This window comes from Aquarana catesbeiana, linkage group LG03 (assembly GCF_042186555.1).
Source record: "Aquarana catesbeiana isolate 2022-GZ linkage group LG03, ASM4218655v1, whole genome shotgun sequence".
NCBI classification, from domain to species: domain Eukaryota; kingdom Metazoa; phylum Chordata; class Amphibia; order Anura; family Ranidae; genus Aquarana; species Aquarana catesbeiana.
The window spans coordinates 710,402,803-710,429,275 of record NC_133326.1 but is presented as its reverse complement, the minus strand read 5'-3'; the positions used below and the strand labels follow the sequence as shown (position 1 = coordinate 710,429,275).

The 26,473-nt window shown below is 46.1% G+C and overlaps 1 protein-coding gene across 1 annotated transcript in view; it reads left to right on the top strand.

Annotated features, from left to right (window-relative positions):
- Positions 1-26,473, top strand: part of GIGYF1 (GRB10 interacting GYF protein 1) — a gene marked incomplete in the record, with an annotated part of 64,459 nt that overhangs the window by 28,608 nt on the left and 9,378 nt on the right. The window contains 14 exon segments of the mRNA XM_073623135.1: positions 1,990-2,160; positions 2,249-2,466; positions 2,579-2,690; positions 4,628-4,819; positions 4,914-5,047; positions 6,345-6,492; positions 6,585-6,751; positions 18,773-18,805; positions 19,502-19,593; positions 21,163-21,258; positions 21,821-21,921; positions 22,156-22,238; positions 24,470-24,601; positions 25,301-25,348. Coding sequence (XP_073479236.1) covers positions 1,990-2,160; positions 2,249-2,466; positions 2,579-2,690; positions 4,628-4,819; positions 4,914-5,047; positions 6,345-6,492; positions 6,585-6,751; positions 18,773-18,805; positions 19,502-19,593; positions 21,163-21,258; positions 21,821-21,921; positions 22,156-22,238; positions 24,470-24,601; positions 25,301-25,348 — 1,727 coding nt within the window.

The following is a 26,473-nucleotide window of genomic DNA, read 5'->3' as shown; positions in this document are numbered from 1 at the left end:
CTCTATGGGTTTTTTCTTTTCTTACAATACACCTATCGATCCAGATCCCTCTACTGAAACTACCAACCATTTCTGCTACCTGGATGCCTTATATTTTCTGTTTTCCGTTTTTTCACTCACTATCTCTTTTCCTCTGCCTTTCCTTTCCCATCCTTTTCCTCTTCCTCTTCCTCTTTCCTTCCTTCCTTTCCCCTCCCTTCCCGGTCTCCCCCTCCCCCCCTTTCTCCCCCCCCCCCCCCTGTTTCCCCTTTCTGTCCCTCCCTCCCTTGTCCCCTTCTTTCTCCTCCCCTTCTCTTTCTTCCCCCCCCCCCTCCCCTCCCCTTGCCTCCTCCTTTCCTCTTGTTCCTGTCTCTTGTCCTCTCTTCCCCCCCCCCCCCCTTTTCCTCTCTTTATCAATCAGGGTATTGATATACTTCCTATTTCCATGTTGACTCTCCAGCTATTTGGGCCTTACCTGATCCACATCCATCATCAGCTATTGTCCTCCATACTATAGGCGGACCAGGTAGGATACATTTTTTGGACTTTCCATGTACTACTCTGGCTACTCACATGCTTGACCAACGTGCACATTTTATATATATATATATTTTCATGACTTTCAGGATTCGCATTTGGCCCCAGTGTGATCTCAGATCTAAACTTTCATACGCCCTCGACTAATGGGCTTCTCTTCCCATTGAAAGGAAGAATAAATTACTTCATATATCCTTACCTATCTATTCCCACCTCGACAGTGGCTATATGAATACTCTTGTTATACTCTACTAAAGTTCTACACACCACGACCAGGGAACGCGTCTGATGGGCAGTATGTGTCAATACATCTATGTTCTTTTAAACTCTTTATGGAATGCATAACCAAAATCTATAGATACCAATGTAAGTGTAAACAGAAATATGTATACAGATTTATACAATTATAGGTTTTTTGTTCATGATTTTCAATGTGTACTTAATATGTTTATGTTATATCATTTCTCATATAGAAAATTATTTTTCAATCCTACAATCACCCCTGAAGAAGGAGGCATAAGTAACTCCGAAACGCGTCGGGTGAAAATGTATTGGTATCACTAGTTTTGTATCTATGGAACTGCATTCCTTGTTTTTAATTATGTGATTGTGTGATATTCACTCGATGATTTTTTGTAATAAATAAATTGTTATTTACTTCATATACTTTTCTAAATGCTCTCTTAAATGTGCCTTCAAAGTCCACTATGGGGAATTTCCTTTGTTTCAAAATTGTGCCATACTCTTTCCATTTTCGAATGATGGATTGAACAGAGCTCTGTGAGATGTTCAAAGCTTGGGAGATTTTTTTAGAACCTAACCCTACTTTATACTTCTCCACAACCTTATCCCTGACCTGTCTGGTGTGTTCCTTGGCCATCATGATGCTGTTTGTTCACTACGGCTCTCTAACAAACCTCTGAGGGATTCACAGAACAGCTGTATTTATACTGAGATTCGATTGCACACAGATGGACACTAATTAGGTGACTTCTGAAGGCAATTGGTTCCACTAGATTTTAGTTAGGGGTATCGGAGTGAAGGGGGCTGAATACAAATGTACCCCACACTTTTCACATATTTATTTGTAAAAAAAAAAAAAAAAAATTGAAAACCATTTATTTTCCTTCCATTGCACAATTATGTGCCACTTTGTGTTTGTCTATCACAAATACATTTACTTTTTTCGTTGTAACATGACAAAAATGTGGAAAATTTCAAGGGGTATGAATACTTTTTCAAGGCACTGTATATACTGGTGAATGGGCCGTTGACATCACCGGCGCATAGAAGTGGAACAATTTCTGCAAAAATCCAAATATCATCCAAACACCGTGTTATGGAAAAGATAAGACGGGTGTATTGGGGTGTGCTCACCTTGTATACATTGTGCTGTATTGGATATGAGCTCAGACATTGTACAGGTCTATTTAGGCGCACGCAGTACAAGCACGTTGTCTTTTCTCATTCAAGTACGAGTCGGGTTTGAGGAAGCCGCTGCTGCACGGAAGGAATTTGCCCGCTCGGACAGCGATAACTGGCGCACGTTGCGCGACGGGCAGGAAGAAGACGAGGACGGCAATTGGAGGCTCGCTGTGTCCCGGAGAGATGAACGCTGGAGATCTACCAGTCCTGGAGGAACAGGTCTGTCCTACCTTCCTGTCCTATGTCTGTGTTCTTTTGTGTTGTTGTCCCCCCACGATGGTCACTGATTTCTCCTTATCCCGCACAGAGGGTCCTCGCTCCGCCGGGTGGAGGGAACATGGCGACCGACGGAGAAAGTTTGATTTCGACGTGGTGCCGGAGGAAGGTGGCGCTTCAGGGCAGCGAGGAAGAGGTTCAGATGGCGCACACGGAGATGATAGGGATGGCCTTCCTGAATGGTGTATGGAAGATGAGGATGATGAGATGGGAACCTTCGACTCCTCTGGGGCCTTCTTATCTTTCAAGGTATTGGGAGCGTCATAGGGAACCGGTGCAGGATATGGTCAGAGGTGGGTGGTGGGATGACTTTCCTATTATATGGCTTGACGATGATGACATGTCTTGTCTTGTGTTCCAGAAAAACCCCAAGGAGACCATCGTGGAGGAGCAGGAACTGGAGTTCTTGGGGGTGGAGGAGGATTATGAGGAGGAGAAGACGGACAGCACAGAGACAAGAGACAAGCTTAATGGTGAGTGCCTTACCGCAGGTGCGGTGTTAATAGCAGGTTATACATTTAATCGATTTCCGCCGGCCGTCAAATGCCGGCTGGGCAGCGCGGCTCTCATTCTGGGTGGACGTCATATGACGGCCTCCCAGAACGACCGCTCTTGCGTGCGCGCATCGCGGCGGTGTGTCAGTCTGACACACCGCTACACCCGATCTCGGTGAAGAGCCTCTGACGGAGACTCTTTACCACATGATCAGCCGTGTCCAATCACGGCTGATCACGATGTAAACCGGAAGAGCCGTTGATTGGCTTTTCCTCGCGTCTGACAGACGTGAGTAGAGGAGAGCCGATCAGCTGCTCTCCTGACGGGGGGGGGTCTGTGCTGATTGTTTATCAGCGATGGCCACCCAGGACCGCCAGGGATGGCCACCACACTGGACCGACAGGTATGCCACCCTAGACCACCAGGCAGCTGCCAATCAGTGCCCATCCCCAATGCCTGCAAGTGCCATCAGTGATGCCTAATAATGCCATCTATCAGTGCGGCCTATCAGTGCCACCCATAAGTACCCAATCAGTGCAGCCTTTCAGTGTCGCCTATCAGTGCCACCACCAAAAGAAAGCTCTATTTGTGGGAACAAAATGATAAAAATTCAGTTTGCGTACAGTGTAGCACGACCGTGCAATTGTCATTTAGACTGAAAGCTGAAAATTGGCTTGGGCGGGAAGGAGGTGTAAGTGCCCTGTATTGAAGTAGTTAATAAGGGCAGAGGAGCAGTTTTGCTCTAATGCCTGCCATGCCAACTGCCTTCCTTACATCCTGCCGCTGAGCAGCCTTGGGGGCTTGCATGGGTGGGGAGGCAGCCTTGGGGGCTTGCATGGGTGGGGAGGCAGCCTTGGGCGCTTGCACGGGGACAGCCTTGGGCACAGGGAGGGGCAGCCTTGGGCGCATCAACAGGCAAGCACCAGCGTTTGAGTATTCTCCACTTCAGCTCCAGGACTTTTTCTGGCACTTTTTGTTCACATGTTACAATCAGTATTTTTTGCTAGAAAATGACTTGGAACCCCCCAAACATTATATATATTTTTCAAAGCCGAGGCCCTAAAGAATAAATTGGTGGGTGTTGCAAGTTTTTTAATGTTACACGGTATTTATGCAGCGGTTTTTCAAACGCAACTTTTGTTGGGAGGGGAATACACTCTTTTGAATTTGAAAGCAAAATAACACAATGCATAACCCAATTTTTTGGTAAAATATAAAAGATGATGTTACGCCGAGTAAATGGATATCAAACGTGTCAAAATTGCACATGCCCATGCAGCGGTGACAAACTAAAATTTTTACTATCCATGGGCCACGTTTAAGAAGCCTTTACAGGTTGCCACTTTTATACTTACAGAGACGGTCTGGTGCTAGAATTAATGCCCCCCCCCCCCCCCCCCCCCCCCGTGATCTGACATTCACAGGACCTCGTGTGTGTGAAACAATCGCTGTTTGCCTGCGAGCCGGACCGACACGCGCATTCGCCATTGTGTGCTTGGGGTGGATGGGGGAACTTAACGTTTTTGTTTTTTTGCACTGTAGCTTCAAAAAAATTTTTTATCACTTTTCTTCCTATGACAAGTAATGTAAACATCCCTTGTAATAGAAATAAGGATGACAGGTCCTCTTTATGAAGAGAGGGTTCTAGAAGACCCCAAATCTCTCCTCCTAGCTTTAAAAGCAGAAGATCAAAAAGAAATTTTTTTACATTTGATCTTTTGCTTTAAAAAAAAAAAAAAAATCTTTGGGGGTTCAAAGTAATTTTCTAGCAAGAAAATACAGATTTTTAAACAAAAAGGCCGGGCCAGCAAATGGATAAATGAATGCTACATATAGATTAGGTATGAGGGGGGGGGGGGGTGGCTCTGTAATTTTTGAAAATTAGGGCTCATAGTCTTTCCTGTGCACCTCCTAGGTGAAGACTCATTGGCCCTCTCTGAAGAAATCCTCCTGGAGCCTTCCTCTACCTCTCCCGACTCGTCCAATTCCATGTGGGCATCGGGGATGTTCGGGGAGATGGAGAGCGAGCGATGCCCCGAGATGTCCTCCACCCCGGAAGCAGACGGTGCGATTCCCAGCGAGCAGACTCCGCTCCCAGCCGATGACGGTGAGAAGAGGTGTAGACACCCCTGGTGGTGCTGCTGCTATTGGAGATTGATGAAGTATTTTTAATCTGATTGTCCTCACTTTTTTTGTTTTAGGTGGAGACCCCAGACCCTTTATTCCTTCCCCCCTGTCCTCTCTGCCGCCTCCTTCCTCTAGTCCCCCCCATGCTGCTACTGAATTCTCTGTGGGGGATCCAGAGGAGGACGAAGGCATGAAGCATCTCCAGCAGGTAAGCCTTTCAGAACGGATTGAACTCTTAAGTGTTTCCAATTCTGTTTCCGACTCTTCCGCCCTCTGCCATTCAACCTTTCCTAACTCTGCCATTCAACCTTTCCTAACTGCCATTCAACCTTTCCTAACTCTGCCATTCAACCTTTCCTAACTCTGCCATTCAACCTTTCCTAACTCTGCCATTCAACCTTTCCTAACTCTGCCATTCAACCTTTCCTAACTCTGCCATTCAACCTTTCCTAACTCTGCCATTCAACCTTTCCTAACTCTGCCATTCAACCTTTCCTAACTCTGCCATTCAACCTTTCCTAACTCTGCCATTCAACCTTTCCTAACTCTGCCATTCAACCTTTCCTAACTCTGCCATTCAACCTTTCCTAACTCTGCCATTCAACCTTTCCTAACTCTGCCATTCAACCTTTCCTAACTCTGCCATTCAACCTTTCCTAACTCTGCCATTCAACCTTTCCTAACTCTGCCATTCAACCTTTCCTAACTCTGCCATTCAACCTTTCCTAACTCTGCCATTCAACCTTTCCTAACTCTGCCATTCAACCTTTCCTAACTCTGCCATTCAACCTTTCCTAACTCTGCCATTCAACCTTTCCTAACTCTGCCATTCAACCTTTCTCCTAACTCTGCCCTCCCCAGCTATACCATCTGACTCCACTCATTCCTAGGAATGCTTTTGGTTCCGTCTCCTCTCTTCTAGCAGTTATCTGATTCTGACCCCCTTCTCCAAATATCCTTCATCTCCCTCTATACCCTGCACCCCGCACCAACTTTCATTACTGTGTTGTCATTCTATTTTCATCCTTAGGGACTCCCTTCATGCTTACCTGCCGTTCTGCTATCATCCTCTGGGTGCTGCTCTGCACTCAGCCTGGGGTTGGCCCTGCCTTCACCCTCTGGGTGCGGCTGCTGCCACTCTGCCCTCAGCCTGGTGGTGGCGCTGCCGCTCTGCCATCGCCCTCTGGGTGCTGCCTTTGCTGCTCTGCACTCAGCCTGTGGGTAGCACTGCCGCTCTACCATCACCCTTTGGGTCCTTCCTCTGCCTGGGGGGGTGGCAATGCCAATCTGCCATCACCTGCTGGGTGCTGCCTCTGCTATTCTTCCCTCAGCTTTGGGTTGGCGCTGCCTCTGTTGCTCTGCCCTCAGCTTTGGGTTGGCGCTGCCTCTGTCACTCTGCCCTCAGCTTGGGGGGGGGGGGGGGTGGCGCCGCCCCCTATGACGTGTATATGTGCCCTCCTGGACTTCTCTCCCCTCATACATGACTCTGCTCTCTCATGTGACAGGAAGCGGAGAAGTTGGTGGCTTCTCTGCAGGATTCTTCCCTGGAGGAAGATGGCTTCTCTTCCCGCTCTCACAGTGCTGCTGCTCTGCCCCTCAGCCACGAGGCTGCCATGAAATGGTTCTACAAGGACCCTCAGGGGGAGATCCAAGGTAGGTCATGTGATGCCTAAAATATTTCCCTTTGGCGGGAGGGTCTATACTTCTATGGCATGCTTCCTTCTAACCTCTCCTCCATCATACAGGTCCATTCAGTACGCAGGAAATGGCTGAATGGTGCCAAGCTGGGTACTTTACCATGTCACTGTTAGTGAAGAGAGGATGTGACGAAGGCTTCCAGCCCCTGGGTGAGGTCATCAAGATGTGGGGACGGGTCCCCTTTGCTCCTGGGCCCTCCCCACCACCCTTACTGGTGAGACTCCTTACATAAGAACACTAAATACTGGCTCTGCGGTTACAGTGTCCCGTGTTTTCAGTCCTCCATTGTTTTTGTGTTGCTAATGTAGTATTCAGAGTGTATTTCCACACTTGCAGCCTTGTCTGGGATAACACTTTATATTTATTACACCTCCCCCCCTTCACATTGCATAACCTTTTAAAATCTTTTTTTAAAAACTGCTTGGCTTTCTCCTTCTAGGTAATGTTAAGAAAGGGGCTGGGGAGTTAGGTTTCCTATAATTAACCCTGTCTGTGCTGTGCTGGCAGATCTCATTATTGCTTGTAATCTATATGTGCACACATCGGTTCTAAAAAAAGGGTTTAAATATCTCAAGGTTTGGCTGGTTTAGTGTATATTTAATGAATAAAAAAAAAAAATAATAAAATAACGTAACAGGTATAAGGGGGGTCCTCAAATTTTAGATTTTGACTGCAACGGTGGAAGCACACTTTAACCACTTGAAGACCAATCCTTTTCTGGAAATTTTTGTTTTTTTATTTATTTTTTTGCTAGAAAATTACTTCTAGTCCCAAATTTTATAAATTTATTATATTTTTTTTAAGCAGGGACCCTAGGAAATAAAATGGCGATCGTTGCAATTTATGTCGCACGGTATTTGCGCAGCGGTTTGCACAAGTAATTTTATTGGAAACAATACACTTTAATAAATTAACCATACACTTTTAAAAAATACACACTCACAGTATCTCACAAAAGTGAGTACACCCCTCACATTTTTGTAAATATTTTATTCTATCTTTTCATGTGACAACACTGAAGAAATGACACTACAATGTAAAGTAGTGAGTGTACAGCTTGTATAACAGTGTAAATTTGCTGTCCCTTCAAAATAACTCAACACACAGCCATTAATGTCTAAACCGCTGGTAAAACCCCTAAGTAACAATGTCCAAATTGGGCCCAATTAGCCATTTTCCCTCCCCGGTGTCATGTGACTCGTAAGTGTTACAAGGTCTCAGGTGTGAATGGGGAGCAGGTGTGTTAAATTTGGTGTTATCGCTCTCACTCTCTCATACTGGTCACTGGAAGTTCAACATGGCACCTTAATGGCAAAGAACTCTCTGAGGATCTGAAAAAAAAATTGTTGCTCTACATAAAGATGGCCTAGGCTATAAGAAGATTGCCAAGACCCTGAAACTGAGCTGCAGTATGGTGGCCAAGACCATACAGCGATTTAACAGGACAGATTGCACTCAGAACAGGCCTCGACATGGTCCACCAAAGAAGTTGAGGTCACGTGCTCAGTGTCATATCCAGAGGCTGTCTTTGGGAAATAGACATATGAGTGCTGCCAGCATTGCTGCAGAGGTTGAAGGGGTGGGGGGGGGGGTCAGCCTGTCAGTGCTCAGACCATACGCCACACACTGCATCAAATTGGTCTGCATGGCTGTCGTCCCAGAAGGAAGCCTCTTCTAAAGATGATGCACAAGAAAGCCCGCAAACAGTTTGAGGACAAGCAGATTAAGGACAAGGATTACTGGAGCCATGTCCTGTGGTCTGATGAGACCAAGATAAACTTATTTGGTTCAGATGGTGTCACGTGTGTGTGGTGGCAACCAGGTGAGGAGTACAAAGACAAGTGTGTCTTGCCTACAGTCAAGCATGGTGGTGGGAGTGTCATGGTCTGGGGCTGCATGAGTGCTGCCGGCACTGGGGAGCTACAGATCATTGAGGGAACCATGAATGCCAACATGTACTGTGACATACTGAAGCAGAGCATGATCCCCTCCCTTCAGAGACTGGGCCGCAGGGCAGTATTCCAACATAACGACCCCAAACACACCTCCAAGATGACCACTGCCTTGCTAAAGAAGCTGAGGGTAAAGGTGATGGACTGGCCAAGCATGTCTCCAGACCTAAACCCTATTGATCATCTGTGGGACATCCTCAAACAGAAGGTGGAGGAGCGCAAGGTCTCTAACATCCACCAGCTCCGTGATGTCATCATGGAGGAGTGGAAGAGGACTCCGGTGACAACCTGTGAAGCTCTGGTGAACTCCATGCCCAAGAGGGTTAAGGCAGTTCTGGAAAATAATGGTGGCCACACAAAATATTGACACTTTGGGCCCAATTTGGACATTTTCACTTAGGGGTGTACTCACTTTTGTTGCCAGCGGTTTAGACATTAATGGCTGTGTGTTGAGTTATTTTGAGCGGACAGCAAATTTACACTGTTATACAAGCTGTTCACTCACTACTTTACATTGTAGACAAGTGTCATTTCTTCAGTGTTGTCACATGAAAAGATAGAAGAAAATATTTACAAAAATATGAGGGGTGTACTCACTTTTGTGAGATACACTTACATTCTATACAGTGCCTTAAAGTTTTCATACCCCTTGAAATCTTCCACATTTTGTCATGTTACAACCAAAAATGTAAATCTGTTTTATGTGATAGACCAACACAAAGTGGCACATAGTTGTGAAGTGGAAGGCAAATGATAAATGGTTTTCATAGTCTTTTTATAAAATGTGGGGTACATTTGTATTCAGCCCCTTTTTCTCTGATACCCCTAACTACAATCTAGTGGAACCAATTGCCTTCAGAAGTCACCTAATTAGTAAATAGAGTCCACCTGTGTTTAATTTAATCTCAGTATAAATACAGCTGTTCTGTGAAGCCCTCAGGTTTGTTAGAGAACCTTAGTGTACAAACAGCATCATGAAATCCAAGGAACACACCAGACAGGTCAGGGATAAAGTTGTGAAGTTTTTAAAGCGGGTTTAGGTTATAAAAAAAAATCCCAAGCTTTGAACGGAACTCTGTTCAATCTATCTGAAAATGGATAGAGTATGGCACAACTGAAAACCTACCAAGACATGGCCATCCACCTAAACTGACAGGCCGGGCAAGGAGAGCGTTCTTCAGAGAAGCAGCCAAGAGGCCCACCAGCAGTGATCGTTGTACAGTGCCTTGAAAAAGTATTCATACCCCCTTGACATTTTCCGCATTTTGTCATGTTGGAACCAAAATCGTGAATGGATTTTATGTGATAGACCTAGACCTGCAAACCTACCAAGACATGGCCGTCCACCTAAACTGACAGGCCAGGCAAGGAGAGCATTCATCAGAGAAGAGCCAAGAGGCCCATGGTAACTCTGGAGGAGCTGCAGAGATCCACAGCTCAGGTGGGAGAATCTGTCCACAGGACAACTATTAGTCGTGCTCTCCACAAATCTGTCCTTTATGGAAGAGTGGCAAGAAGAAAGACATTGGTGAAAGAAGTTCATAAGAAGTCCCGTTTGCAGTTTGTGAGAAGCCATGTGGAGGACACAGCAAACATGTAGAAGGTGGTGCTCTGGTCAGATGACTCCAAAATTAAACTTTGGCCTAAAAGCAAAACGCTATGTGTGGCGGAAAACTTAACACTGCACATTACCCTGAACACTCCATCCCCACCGTGAAACATGGTGGTGGCAGCATCATGTTGTGGAGATGCTTTTCTTCAGCAGGGACAGGGAAGCTGGTCAGAGTTGATAGGAAGATGGATGGAGACAAATTCAGGGCAATTTTAGAAGGAAACCTGTTCGAGTCTGCAAAAGACGTAAGACTGAGGCGGAGGTTCACCTTCCAGCAGGACAACGACCCTAAACATACAGCCAGAGCTACAATGGAATGGTTTACATCAAAGCATATTCATGTGTTCGAATGGCCCAGTCAAAGTCCAGACCTAAATCCAATTGAAAATTGCTGTTCACAGACGCTCTCCATCCAATCTGACAGAGCTTGAGATATTTTATAAAGAAGAAGAATGGGCAAAAATGTCCCTCTCTAGATGTGCAAAGCTGGTAGAGACATCCCCAAAAAGACTTGCAGCTGTAATTGCAGAGAAAGGTGGTTCTACAAAGTATTGACTTCGGGGGGCGCCATACAAATGTACATCACACACTTTTCCAGTACAGTGATACTTTGGTTCACAGACTTAATTTGTGAAACGACTTGGTTGCGAACTGAGGCATATTTTCCCATAGGGTTCAATGTAATTCAGGTTAATCCGTTCTGAACTTTTTTTTTTTGTTTGTTTATATATAAAATTATGAAATGTATGTGCGGTGCTAAAAATGGTTTTTAAACATTTATTACATAAAGTCTTTTACATTAAGCTGACCTCCTTTTTTTCATGTGTACATCTAAAAAGAAGAAAAAATATATAGCTTCTCTTTTAATCCTTGTTTGAAACAATCCCAAATCCCAATTTAAACTACTAATCTAAGGGCCAGAAAACAGCACGGTGCATAGAGGAAAAGATCAACTGATGATAAAGTTGTAGAAATTCATATGAACTGTTTTTCCATGATTCCCAATCAAGTGGGCCCATCCTCATGGTATTCAGGGGGCAGAAATCCCTATGTGAGTGGACAGGTTCTCCCAAGACTCTATCACATGAAATTCCAATAGAATACATTTATGTTTTTGGTTGTAACACAACAAAATGTGGAAAATTTTCAAGGGGTATGAATACTTTTTTCAAGGCTCTGTGTGTGCGTATGTATGTGTATATCTCTATCTCTATCTCTCTTCTCTCTATCTCTCCTCTATCTCTCTTCTATCTCTCTTCTCTTTTCCTCTCCTCTTCTTCTCTTCTCTTTTCCTCTCCTCTCTTCTCTTTCCTCTCCTCTTCTCTCTTCTCTTTTCCTCTTCTCTCTTCTCTTTCCTCTCCTCTTCTCTTTCCTCTTCTCTCTTCTCTTTCCTCTCTTCTCTTTCCTCTCTTCTCTTTCCTCTTCTCTTTCCTCTTCTCTTTCCTCTCCTCTCTTCTCTTTCCTCTCTTCTCTTTCCTCTCCTCTCTTCTCTTTCCTCTCCTCTCTTCTCACTTCTCTTTCCTCTCCTCTTCTCTCTTCTCTTTCCTCTCCTCTTCTCTCTTCTCTTTCCTCTCCTCTTCTCTCTTCTCTTTCCTCTCCTCTTCTCTCTTCTCTTTCCTCTCTCCCTCTCAATTTGTATGATGTGAAAGATGTTACGCTGAGTAAATGGATACCTAACATGTCAAGTTTAAAAAAATTTCTGATGCTCTTGGAATGGCAACAAACTGCAGTAACTAAAAATCTCCCTAAGCGACGCTTTAAACACCTTTTACATGTTACCCCGGTTAGAGTAGGTCCACTGCTAGAATTCTTGCTCTCGCTCGAACGTTTGTGGCAATACCTTTTGTGTGTGGTGCAAATACCGTTTTACATATGCTTGCGTATGTGTACACTTCTGCGCGCAAAGCACAGACGGGAGGGCGCTGTTTTTTTTGTTTTTTTAAGTGGGGTTCCACCCAAAAAAAAACTACATGGAAAAAAAAAAAAAAATCCCAAAAAAATTTTGGATTTTTTTTTTTACTTCTAAATGCCTGTTGCTAGGGGGTCCCTCGTGATCTGCCGCTTCCAGTGCCTGGGCTGGTGACATCACTTCCCCTCCCTCAGCACAGGAAGGGCTCCGCTCTGCTCCCTCCCTCCTGTCAATCATCTGGGACCCATTACAGGTCCCAGGTGACTGAGCGGCCAATCACGGTGCGCCGTTCGCCCATGCGCAATGGGTGCCAGGCTGTGAAGCCACAGCCCGGCGCCCACAGTTGCAATGCTGGCGCCACTGACCGGAGGGGGAGACGAGCGGGGCTTTGATCCCCCGCATCGCTGGACCCCGGGGCAGGTAAGTGTCCAATTAAAAGTCAGCAGCTGCAGTATTTGTAGCTGCTGACTTTTTTAATTTTTTTTTTACTGGACCTCGGGTGGAACTCCTATCTATATATATATATAGATAGATAGATAGATAGATAGATAGATAGATAGATAGATAGATAGAGATATATATATATATATATATATATATATATATATATATATATATATATATATATATATATATATATATATATATATATATATATATATATAATAAATTTTATAGATATAATAAAATATATATATATATATATATATATATATATATATATATATATATATATATAAATTTATTTTTTATATATACACACCACACACACTTACTTTTGTTTTGTTAAACTTCCCTCTTAATAGAAATAAGGGTGACGGGTCCTCTTCGTGCTGAGATCTGTGGTCAAAAATACCCCAAATCTCTTATCTTTTAATTTTTTTGCTTTTAAAAAAAAAAAAAAAATCTTTTGCTTTAAAAAAAATTGTTTACATCCAGAGTGGAAAGTGATGTTATGACGTCGCTCCGGTCCTCCAAGGCTTTAGAGACGATCAAAGAGGATCTACTCTTTGATCACCTCTGGGACCAACCAGCCGCACCATATGGCTGAAGTAAACTTCTTCAAAGCCCCAATATACAGTGCAGCATCCAGAAAGTATTCGCATCGCTTCACTTTTTGCACATTTTGTTATATTACAGCCTTATTCCAAAATGGATTAACTTCATTATTTTCCTCAACATTCTACAAACAATACCCCATAATGATGTGAAAGAAATTTGTTTGAAATCTGTGCAAATTTATTAAGTAAAAATTCCATGTACATAAGTAATCGCGCCCTTTGCCATGACACTCAACATTGAGCTCAGGTCCATCTTATTATTGATCACCCTTGAGATGTTTCTTCAACTTGATTGGAGTCCACCTGTGGTAAATTAAGATAATTGGACATGATCTGGAAAGGCACACACCTGTCTATATAAGGTCCCACAGTTAACAGTGTATGTCAGAGCACAAACCAAGCCATGAAGTCCAAGGGATTGTCTGTAGACCTCCGAGACAGGATTGTATGGAGGCACAGATCTGGGGAAGGGTACAGAAACTTTTCTGTAGCATTGAAGGTCCCACTGAGCACAGTGGCCTCCATCTGTAAATGGAAGACGTTTGGACCCACCAGGACTTTTCCTAGAGCAGCCCACCCAGCCAAACCGAGCGATTGGGGGAGAAGGGCCTCAGTCAGGGAGGTGGCCAAGAACCCGATGGTCACTCTGAGAGAGCTCTAGTGTTTTTGTGGAGAGAAAACCTTCCAGAAGAAAAACCATCTCTGCAGCATTCCTCCTCTCAGGGCTGTATGGTAGAGTAGCCAGACAGAAGCCACTCCTCAGTAAAAGGCACATGACCGCCCACCTGGAGTTTGCCAAAAGGCACCTGAAGGACTCTTGGACCATGAGGAACAAATTTCTCTGGTCTGATGAAGCAAAGATTGAACTCTTTGGCCTGAATATCAAGCTTCGTGTCTGGAGGAAACCAGGCACCGCTCATCACCTGGCCAATGCCATCCCTACAGTGAAGCATGGTGGTGGCAGCATCATGCTGTGGGAATGTTTTCATCAGCAGGAACTAGGAAACTAGTCAGAATTGAGGGAAAGATAAATGCAGAAATCTATGGAGACATCCCTGATAACGTGCTCTGGACCTCAGACTAGGGTAAAGGTTCATCGTCCAACAGGACAACGACTCCAAGCACACAGCCAACATAACAAAGGAGTGGCTACGGGACCAGACTTGAACATCTCTGGAGAGATCTGAAAATGGCTGTGTAATGACGCTCTCCATCCAACCTGACAGAGCTTGAGAGGTCCTGCAAAGAAGAATGGGAGAAACTGCTCAAAAATAGGTGTGCCAAACTTGTAGCATCATACTCAGAAAGACTTGAAGCTGTAATTGGTTCCAAAGGTGCTTCACCAAAGTATTGAGCAAAGGCTGTGACACTTATGTACATGGGATTTTTTTTTTAATAAATTTTGCACAGATTTCAAACTAATTCCTTTCACGTTGTCATTATGGGTGATTTCATTGAAGAATTTTGAGGAAAATAATGAATTTAATCCATTTTGGACATAACAAAATGTGGAAAAAGTGAAGCCCTGTGAATGCTTTCTGGATGCACTGTGTATATATACGTATTGCGGTCTTGAAGTGGTTAAAGTAATTCTTTGACTTGGTCTCTTAATTTTGGATTTTTTTTTTTTTTTTATTGTATTGCTTGAAAACGTTCATAGATTGGCCACTGGAAGATTATCTGTGAGTCAGCTGACTCGGAGGGCAGTGATAAATGGGAACAGCCTGTGTTATCGAAGGCCTTCAAGCACAACGGGTGTCTTTTTAGTCCCTGTGAATGCCAGAAGTCCAGGCAGGAAAGAAGCTGCTAAAAAAAAGTGCGTGTTGCACATGCATTTAGATGCTTGTGGCGTTTTGAGCGTTTTTTTCCTGGCCCTTAGAAGGCATTTTTAAGTATACAGTTGTGGCCAAAAATATTGGCACCCCTGCACTTCTGCCAGACCACGTCGCCCAGAAAATTGTTGCGATTACAAATGTTTAGGCATTCTCATGCTTTGTTTGTATCTGTATGACACACACAAAAAAAGTGGAGAAACAAAAAGCCAAATCTGATCTATTCCACCCAAAACTGGATAAAATTATTGGCACCCTCAATGTAGCAATTGGTAGCACCACCCCTTGGGGGGGGGGGGGGGAATTGACTGAAATCAATGGCTTCCTGTAACCGTCAATGAGTTTTTTTCACCGCTCTACTGGAATTTTGGACAACTAGTCACCAACAACTCCAGGTCTCTCAGATTGGAAGGGTTCCTTTTTCCCAGCTCTCTCCACTGGAGCTCAATGGGATTTAGATCTGGGCTCATTGCTGGCCAGTTCAGTACTCTCCAGCACTTTGTCATCAACCATTTCTGGGTGCTTTTTTTTTGACGTGTGCTTTGGGTCATTGTCCTTATGTAAGAACCCCATGACCACTGACGGAAACCCAACTTTCTGACACGGGGGCCCCTGCATTGCACCCCAGAATACTTTGGTAGTCTTCAGGTTCCATAATGCCAAGCACACGGTCAAGACATCCAGTGCCTGAAGCAGCAAAGCAACCCCAAAAACCTCAGTGAAACTTCCACCATGTTCTTTTCTTTGAAGCGGAGCTCCACCCAAAAGGGGAAGCTCTGCTTGTTTGCTCCCCCCTCTCCGCTGCCACATTTGGCACCTTATGAGCTGGGGGGGGGGGGGGGGGAGCGGGTACCTGTTTTTGACAGATACTCATCCCCACTTCAAAGAGACCTTGCCATGACGAGGTCCCCTGGAAGTTCGTCCCCACCTCCTTCCACTGCCGCCGGACCATTCAGAAAAAAAACGCAGCACGCTTCACGTATTCACAGTAGGGAGCCGTTTGTGGAGCTGCAAGGTTTCACTGCCTGTCTCCCTTACGAGGGCGGCGGTGGTAGCACCTGAGAGCTGATTGGCTCTGGGTTGGCGTCATCGCTGGATCCCTGGACAGGTAAATATCCTAACATTAAAAGTCAGCAGCTACAGTATTTGTAGCTGCTGACTTTTTTTAAAATTTTTTGGTGGGGGTGCTGGAGCTCCTCTTTAACCACTTGACCTTTGGGAGATTTACCCCCCCCTTCTCTCTACCTGACCAGGCCATTTTTCGTGATACGGCACTGCATTACTTTTAACTTACAGTTGCGCGGTCGTGCGACGCTGTACCCATATAAAATATGTCCCTTTTTTTTTTTTAAATAGTTTTTTTTCTTTTGGTGCTATTTGATCACCTCTGCGGTTTCAATTTTCTGCGCTATAAACAAAAAAGACAATTTTGAGAAACAACAATATTTTTTACTTTCTGCTTTACAACATATCCAAAAAAAAGGAAAACCTCAAAAGTATTCATCAATTTAGGCCAAAATGAATTCTGCTACATGGCTTGTAAAAATATCCCAATAAACGTATATTGATTTTGGTTTGCGAAAAAGCGTCTACAAACTATGGGATATTTTTATTACGTTTTTTTTTTTTTTTAATTTATTTTTTTACTAGTAATGGCGGTGATCAGCGACTTATAGCGGGACTGCGATATTGCGGCGGACAAATCTGACACTGACACTTTTTGGGGACCAGAGACACCAATACAGTGATCAGTGCTAAAAATATGCACTGTCACTGTACTAATGACACTGGCTGGGAAGGGGTTAACATAAGGGGGCGATCAAAGGGTTAAATGTGTGCCTAGGCTGTGCTTTCTCACTGTGGGGGAGGTGCTTTGACTCTGAGAAGGCATTGATCCATGTTCCTGCTTTGCAGAGACACAGGAGATCCATGCCTTCCCTACTAATAACGGCGATCTGCCTTCTTTACAATGCCTTGAAAAAGTATTCATACCCCTTGAAATTTTCCACACTTTGTCATGTTTCAACCAAAAACGTTAAATGTATTTTATTAGGATTTTATGTGATAGACCAACACAAAGTGACACATAATTGTGAAGTGGAAAGAAAATGATAAATGGTTTTCAACATTTTTTTTTACAAATATGTGAAAAGTGTGGGGGGGCATTTGTATGGCGCCCCCCGGAGTCAATACTTTGTAGAACCTTTCGCTGCAATTACAGCTGCAAGTCTTTTTTATGGGGATGTCTCTACCAGCTTTGCACATCTAGAGAGGAACATTTTTGCCCATTCTTCTTTGTAAAATATCTCAAGTTCTGTCAGATTGGATGGAGAGCGTCTGTGAACAGCAATTTTCAAGTCTTGCCACAGATTCTCAATTGGATTTAGGTCTGGACTGTGACTGGGCCATTCTAACACATGAATATGCTTTGATGTAAACCATTCCATTTTATCTCTGGCTGTATGTTTCGGGTCGTTTGTCCTGCTGGAAGGTGAACCTCCGCCTCAGTCTCAAGTCTTTTACAGACTCTAACAAGTTTTCCTCTAAGATTGCCCTGTATTTGGCTCCATCCTTCTTCCCATCAACTCTGATCAGCTTCCCTGTCCCTGCTGAAGAAAAGCTTCCCCACATGATGCTGCCACCACCAGGTTTCACGGTGGGGATGGTGTGTTCAGGGTGATGTGCAGTGTTAGATTTCCGCCACAAATAGTGTTTTGCTTCTAGGCCAAAAAGTTGAATTTTGGTCTCATCTGACCAGAGCACCTTCTTCTACATGTTTGCTGTGTCCTCCACATGGCTTCTCACAAACTACAAACAGGACTTCTTACGGATTTCTTTCAACAATGTCTTTCTTCTTGTCACTCTTCCACAAAGGTCAGATTTGTGGAGTGAACGACTAATAGTTGTCCTGTGGACAGATTCTCCCACCTGAGCTGTGGATCTCTGGAGCTCCTCCAGAGTTACCATGGACCTCATGGCTCTTCTCTGATGAATGTTCTCCTTGCCCGGCCTGTCAGTTTAGGTGGACGGCCATGTCTTGGTAGGTTTGCAGTTGTGCCATACTCTTTCTATTTTCGGATGATGGATTGAACAGAGCTCTGTGAGATGTTCAAAGCTTGGGAGATTTTTTTTTTTTTTTATAACCTAACCCTGCTTTAAACGTCTCCACAACTTTATCCCTGACCTGTCTGGTGTGTTCCTTGGCCTTCATGATGTTTGTTCATTAAGGTTCTCTAACAAACCTCTGAGGGCTTCACAGAACAGCTGTATTCATACTGAGATTAAATTACACACAGGTGGACTCTATTTACTAATTAGGTGACTTCTGAATGGAAATTGGTTCCAGTAGACTTTAGTTAGGGGTATGAGAGTAAAAGGGGGCTGTATACAAATGCACCCCACACTTTTCACATATTTATTTGTAAAAAAAATGTTAACCATTTATCATTTTCCTTCCACTTCACAATTATGTGCCACTTTGTGTTGGTCTATCACATAAAATCCCAATAAAATACATTTACGTTTTTTGGTTGTAACATGACAAAAATGTGGAAAATTTCAAGGGGTATGAATACTTTTTCAAGGCACTGTATATGGGTAGATCGTCCTCCTGCTTGTGTCCCGTATAATCCAGCGGGTGCCGGCCGACGTCTAAGTCTGTGGTACCCGCTGCTGGGCGTGATCGCAGCAGGAGCGGGGCGACGTGCGCCCCCCCAGACCTGAACTAGATACGTGATCTGGCACAGAGCTGCCGCAGTAAATGTACGGTGGACGGTCCGCAAGTGGTTAAAGGCCTCATTTTATTTTCTGAAAACATTAGAATGATGGGCTTTACCCAAAAGCTGTAATTTTGTTTCGTCTGTCCACAGCACAATCACCCGAAAGGATTTCGGCTTCCTCAGGTAAGTTTTGGCAAACTTTTTTTTCCATCTATGTCCAGGGAGATTAGCTACAGTTCCATGGGGTCCAAACTTCTTGACAATATTGCGCACAGTGGACAAAGGAACATGAAGATCTCTGGAGATGGACTTGTAACCTTGAGATGGTCCATGCCTTTCCACAATTTTTGTTCTCAAATCCTCAGTTAATTCTTTGCTGCTCTTCTCCATGCTTCATGAGGCACACAACAGAAAGGTTGAGTCAATTTTGTCACCATTTTTAATTGATTACCGGTGTGATTTCTTGTCAGTCCCTGGTAATTGATACAGGTGAGTTTAATTACAAATTACAGGAGCATCACAAACTTGGCATGTAATTATTTCTTACCATTTTGGGAAGGTGCCAATAATTTTGTCCTGTCCATTTTCGGAGCTTTGCGTGGAATGTGTCAGATGTGGCTTTTTGTTTCTCCGCTTTTTTTTTTTTTTTGTCATACAAATGAAAATGAGAATGCCTAATATTTGTAGTTGCAACAGTTTTCTGGGTTAAGTGGTGCATTATCTGACAGAAAAGCAGGGGTGCCAATATTTTTGCCATGACTGTAGCTAGCATTATTGAACTGCTTGCCGCCCCTGTAACACACATGTGCGAGCACCTCCCCCCCCCCCCCCATATTCTGTATTGTCCAGTTTGTGAAGTGTCTGCTCTTTCTCTCATAGGGTAACATTGATCAGCAGTGCCTGAAGAAACAGCAGGAGCTCGCCCTCTACCAACAGCTGCAACATCAGTATCTGCTGCAAATGATTAGCAGGTGAGGTACTGGATCCACATAGACCTACATGTCCTGTGAGGGTGATGTCTGAGACTGGTGGGTAGGGCAGAGCAGTCAGTTAGACACTTGTGCACTTCACAGGGATTTCTCCCCTCCGCCCCCCCCCCCTCGCTCCCTTGAGGCCCCCCCCCCCCCTCTCGCTCCCTTGAGCCTCGCTCCCTTGAGCCCCCCCCCCTCGCTCCCTTGAGCCCCCCCCCCCTCGCTCCCTTGAGCCCCCCCCTGCTCCCTTGAGCCCCCCCCCCTGCTCCCTTGAGCCCCCCCCTCGCTCCCTTGAGCCCCCCCCCTCGCTCCCTTTGAGCCCCCTCCCTCGCTCCCTTGAGCCCCCTCTCAGTCCCCATCCAATCGCCCCCCTCTCATTCCCCCTCTTCTCGCTCCCTTCCGCCCCCCCTCTCGCTCCCTTCCGCCCCCCCCTCTCGCTCCCTTCCGCCCCCCCCTCTCGCTCCCTTCCGCCCCCCCTCTCGCTCCCTTCCGCCCCCCCCCTCTCGCTCCCTTCCGCCCCCCCCCTCTCGCTCCCTTCCGCCCCCCCCCCCCCCTCTCGCTCCCTTCCGCCCCCCCCCCCCCCCCCCCTCTCGCTCCCTTCCGCCCCCCCCCCCTCTCGCTCCCTTCCGCCCCCCCCCCTCTCGCTCCCTTCCGCCCCCCCCCCTCTCGCTCCCTTCCGCCCCCCCCCCCTCTCGCTCCCTTCCGCCCCCCCCCCTCGCTCCCTTCCGCCCCCCCCCCTCGCTCCCTTCCGCCGCCCCCCCCTCTCGCTCCCTTCCGCCGCCCCCCCCCTCTCGCTCCCTTCCGCCGCCCCCCCCTCTCGCTCCCTTCCGCCGCCCCCCCCTCTCGCTCCCTTCCGCCGCCCCCCCCTCTCGCTCCCTTCCGCCGCCCCCCCCCCCTCTCGCTCCCTTCCGCCGCCCCCCCCTCTCGCTCCCTTCCGCCGCCCCCCCCCCTCTCGCTCCCTTCCGCCGCCCCCCCCCCCTCTCGCTCCCTTCCGCCCCCCCCCTCTTGCTCCCTTCTGCCCCCCCTCTCCTTGGCCCCCTCCCCTCTGCCCCCCTCCATCCGCACCCCCCCCTCGCTCCCTTGAGGCCCCCCCCCCCTCGCTCCCTTGAGCCCCCTCTCATTCCCCCTCTTCTCGCTCCCTTGAGGCCCCCCCCCTCGCTCCCTTGAGCCCCCTCTCATTCCCCCTCTTCTCGCTCCCTTCCGCCCCTCTCACTTCCCTCCGCCCCCCCCCCCCCATTATCCCTCCGATAAATTCCCCATTGCTGTATAAGACACTGTCCTGTTTCCCGATTACAAACAGCAGTACTCCAAGCCGCCCTCTCTCGCTCCCTCCCCATCTCGCTTCCGCCCGCCCCAACTCGCATTGCTGTATAATGACACTGTCCTGTTTACAAACAGCAGTACTCCACGCCCGCCCTCTCTCGCTCCCCCGCCCCCCCCCCCCCCCAGAGTGCCCTTAGTTTGCTCTCTTACCCATCTCACTCCCTCCCTTCTGGCCCCCCTCTCCCCTCCCTTCCGGCCCCCACTCGCATTGCTGTATAATGACGCTGTCCTGTTTCCTGATTACAGACAGTCGTACTCCCAGCAGAAATCCGGAGATCTGACTCCTCAGCAGCAGCAGCAACTGACACTGTTCCTCCAGCAACTGAACCCTTCTAAGTCCAGGTATCCAGACTGCTGGGGGGGTACAATACTTCAAGTCACCTGGGTCATGCGAAGGGGGTGGCACACAGAAGGGTGTAGCAAACCATAGCAACACTTATTTTGTTTTGTTTTTTTACATTCAGTGGAAAGGGTAGCAGACTAGACTGCAGGTTATAACCTTGTTCTGTAGCTGCTCTCCGTCTGACAAGTGACATTCTGCAGCTTTTCTGCCAGTGAGGGTGACAACAGCTGACCGCTCTGTTAAAGTATACCCAACAGCAACATTTTTGGATTAGAACACCTATTTGTTTTTTTTGTTTTTTTATTGCTGTCTGTGCCCCCATTAGGGAGTTTCATCCTCTCTATTTATTCTGGTGAAAGACCATCCCACCTTTTCGGTTGTCGCCAGAACAGGAATAGAATGGGATTCTCCCTATGGGGACATTAGTTATTTTGACAGGTTCAGTGCCTGGAAACCTCAGTCGGCATCGGATGAGCATTTGATAATATCTTCGAGTCATGTCCTCACGTGTGGTTATCATATATTTATCTGGCTGCCATTTTTTTTTCCCCCCTCTTTCAGAGGTTCCGATGCTTCCCTCCTTCCTTCTATGAACAGATCTCTCTCTGTGCCAGACACTGGATCCTTATGGGATCTGAATACCTCAAACACATCGACTGCAGGTAGGTGCTCTCAATAATTCTCTCTGTATTCCGGCAATGAAGCTTCACCTGCTTTGCCATGAGTAAGGTGAACCTGCACGCTCAGGTTATTCCGGAAAGACAAAGAATGGCATGAGGGAGGGGTTGGGCGGGGTGGGGGGGGGTAGCTGCATATTGTGACCCCCTTGTTCCTTTTACCATTGTATCTTACGCTGTGTCCTATCACCCCCCTCACAGTATGTTCTTTCTTCCAAGGTGCAGACTCCAATCTGTGGGACCTGCCAGTCACAGCTGTATCTCAGGGGCCAATATTGGAGCAGCTGCAACTGCAACAGAAGGTAATGGAATAAAAAATAAAATAATCTACAGTAGTGGGACAGAAGGAATGGCCACTTCCAAGCTTGCCTAGCATGCAGGAGTCCAAGGAGAGCGGCTGCAGGCAGGATAGTGCTGATCCACAGATATAACATTTCTGGACATTTTGAAGATGGGGGGGGGGGGGGGATTTTCTGGAAAAAATTTACTTTTTTGAAAAAAAAAAAAATTAAATAAAAAATCAGTGTGGAGTAGTTTTACAAATTGAAAGTAATTTAGGTAAACTTTATGCTGTGATGGAGAACGGTATGAATCGTTTAACGTAATGCATTTAAGAGGAGCTCCACCCAAAAGGATAAGCTCCGCTTGTTTGCACCTTCCCCCCTCTCCACTTTCACATTTTGTACTTTTTGAGGGGGGGGGGGTACCTGGTTTTGACAGGTACTGGCGTCTACTTCCGCCTCAGATCGTGACGGCAAACCTGAGCTGGAAGTTCGCCCCCACCTCCTTCCCACAGGTCCCAGACGACTACAGGACCATTCACCAGGCGCAGCGCGACTCACACTTGCGCAGTAGCTAACTGGCTCTGAAGCCACGAAGCTTCCCGCTTCCCTTACTAGAGATGCCTACGGCCAAAGCCAATTGAAATATCGGCTCGGGTGAAGACATCGCGGGTGCCCTGAACAGGTACATTTTCTTATTAAAAGTCAGCAGCTATACAGGATTTTTAGCTGATGACTTATTTTTTCTGAAGGAGCTCCTCTTTAAAGGATTTGTAAAGGCTCGTTTTTAGAAAAACAATACTTGCCTCCTCCTGTGTAGTTGGTCTTGCACAGAGTCGCCCACGGTCCTCCTCTTCTGGGGTCCCTCAGCGGCACCCTCGCTCCTCCTCTTCCTAGGTGCCCTGTTGGAGAGCCGCTCTCCCTCTGGGCACTCGTGTGGGCGCGCTCCCGTGTCCTGCTGCGTCAATTGACAGACAGCAGGACTCGGCTCCGTCCCCGGCTCCCGCGTTTATTGGATTTGATTGACAGCAGCGGGACCCAATGGCTGCGCTACTATCAATCTATCCAAATAGCACCAGAGACACCTGCTGGAGCTGGTGTGCTCTTCCCCATCTCTGGAAAGACCGGGTTCAGGTAAGTAAAAGGGGGGGGGGGGGGCTGCTGCATCACAGGAGGTTTTTCACCTTAATGCATGGCATGTATTAAGGTGAAAAAAAAAAAAGTTTAAGGTTAAAATATCACACCACACCCCCCTCCAATATCTGAGCCCAATCTCGATCTGTGCCCATCTCCATCGGCTCTCTCCTCTTCTGCCCGCTTTCACAGGCTTTGTTGAGAGCAGCAGGAGCCATTGGCACCCCACTGCTGTCAGTCAAAACCTGTGACGAGGGGGCGGGGCCAACGAGCTTCTCTGTCTGTGTCAATGGACACAGGCAGAGTGGCTCTCGATCGAGCACACAGGTGTGTCACGACAGGTAGTGGATTCCTGTTGTGGCATATCGAGAAGAGGAGGACCCAGGAGCGCCGATGGGGGGGGGGGGGGGGGGGGGCCCCACTCTGTGCAATGCCTTCTGCAGATAAGTATAAACCTGTTTGTTTTTTTTGTTTTTTTTTTAAATAAGACTTTACAATCACTTTAAAGGTTATAACGATACTCCTTTCCAGACAAATTTTACCCTGTTGCCTATCCGATTTTTGTGTCCTCAGTCCTTAATTATGATCTACTTTATCCCAACAATCGCCCAACTGTAGGAGGTACAAGCACCATCAGCAGTGCCCCCTATTGACAGAAATGCATTTTCTCGTTTCAGAGATCTATTGAGAAGTACAGTGTTACTTGAATTGTATTCCAGGCTGTGCTTGTCTTCAGCTGAGAGAACTTACAATAGTTTAAGACTTTTTACATAAATCTTTCATTAAGGTCGTCATGTTATATAGTTTGGATACCATGAAGGACCTAATTATCGTTGTGAAAAGAACATATTCCTCACTTAATTTTTGCAGAACAAAACGTCTTTGGAAAAAAAATTAAAAGAAAAGCATTTTGTTTTTCATTCCCCATTCCCCCCCCCCCGCCTTCCCATCTCTAGTCCACGCTTCTCATTCCAGACAAAATCACAAAAGACCGGTGCTGTCAGCATTATCATAACTTTAATCTTTCCCTTTTTGTACCCTAGAGATGTGATTGAAGAGGATGGAAGATTGTCTTTTTACGTAGGGAAAGGCTGCACATAAATTCTGTTCTTTTCCAGTTGCAGGAGCGCAGAGACGCAGAACTCAGGGCTAAGCGCGAGGAGGAGGAGAGGAAGAGGAGGGAAGAAAAAAGGAGACAAGAAGAACAGAAGAGGAGAGACCAGGAGGAGGAGATGTACAGAAGGAAGCAGGTGACTACTTTATAGACCACTTCCGTAGTTCCCAGTTCTTGTCCTAGAGCCTAACTCCACTTTAAATGTCCCTTTTTTTTTTTTTTTAAATAGTTGGTTTGGGCCAAGCTGCCCAAACCAACTGTTTACTGCACAGATGTGCTTGCTGGTCATGCGTTATTAGCTGTATATAGTCTCTACTATATACAGTATACAGCAGTGTGTTCTGGCAGTTGGACCCGTCACACTGAGCGCTGCTTAGCCATTCATTGGGAGGCTTTGCACTCTCTAATACAAAGCTTCCTCTGGTTGAGGCGGTGATCGTGATGTCATCCGCCCACCTCAGCCAGTCAAAGGAGGTTTTGTATTCATTCATAGAATGCAAAACCGCCTGTGCATGGCTGAGGAGGTCTCAGCCTGACACCATTTTGTTCCAAGAGTGGAACCTGAAGTCCCGGTGTCACTCCTGGAGCACAGCACTGTATATAGCCGAGGCTACATACAGGTAATACAGCACACCTAGCAAGCGCATTTGTTAGTGCCCAAACTATAGTATTACTAAACCCACAACAGTAAAAATCAGTCTGTATATACAGTAAAGCATGCTTGTTATACTCACTCTGGAACCTAAGGGGTGAATCCTCTGCATTGTGTTTTAAAAAAAGGCTGTTTGATCTTGTCTTCTCTGAACCTCCCTTTCTTCCTCTGTCCCCAATCCAGCTCCAGATAGAACAGAGGCTAGGGGACAAGCTGCACATGCTCAGTTTGGTGTGTATTGCTAGAGAGTGTTTTTTTTTTTTTTTCTTTCTTCTTGGGAGGAGGGTGCATGTGATTAGCACAGGGCCAATCAGCACTGTCCAGACAGAGGAACGGTGGTCTTGCAGCCTCAGATAAAAGCCAGAGTAGAATGAAAACTCCTACAAGCTTTAACCAAACACAGATAGAAGTCACAAGACTGTTTTATACTGCTGATGAGAAAAGGTATTTATCAGTTTATATTTACTAAAATAATTGCCTTCCCGTGTAATGTGGGAGACCAGATATAACGAATGCAGGTTCTGGGTGGACGTCCCATGATGATGTGGACTTGAAGGGGCTTTAACTGGAGGATGGGTGCAGCTACTGGCATCATCCAGATATCTGTTCTTTTCAGCCAGTGATTCTCCACAGTGTAAAAGCCATCCTAGCAGCTGATTAGCCGCTGGATGGTTTTTACAGGCAGCGGGAAGGGAACGTCACCTCCCGCCTCTCCGGGCTGTCTCGTGCGATCCGGCGGTGGCTTTTTTTTTTTTCCATCTTGCTCGCACACAGAAGCGAATGCATACGTACGTAAACTGTGTTTGCACAACACTTGAGATATCGCCACGAGCGTTAGATTGAGAGAAATAATTCTTGGTCCTCTGCTAATTTAAACTGGTAACCTGTAAAGAAAATGTAAAGCGTCACCATTGGAGAGTAAGGTACTGAAGCTTGGCGCCATTCCACGAGCGTGCGCAATTTTAAAGGGTGACGTGTTAGCTATCTATTTACTCGACGTAACATCTTTTGTACTTTACCAAAAAAATTGTTTTATATATATTTTTTTTTTCTTGCATTTAATGATCATTAAAAAGTATTTTTTTTAAAGCAAAATTGCGTTTGAAAAATTGCTGTGCAAATACTGTGTGACCTTATTTGTAATGGCCACCATTTTATTCTATTAAAAAATATATATTGTTTGGGGATTCTGAGTAATTTTCTAGCAAAAAATGCAGAATTTTACATAGTAGTAGAGAAATGTCAGAATTGGCCTGGGTGGGACGGGTTTAAAAAGACACTCCAGCGGTATTAAAGTAATTTAACTACTTGGGGGCCCCCCAATCCCCCCCCCCGAGGTAAGTGACGTCATAATGC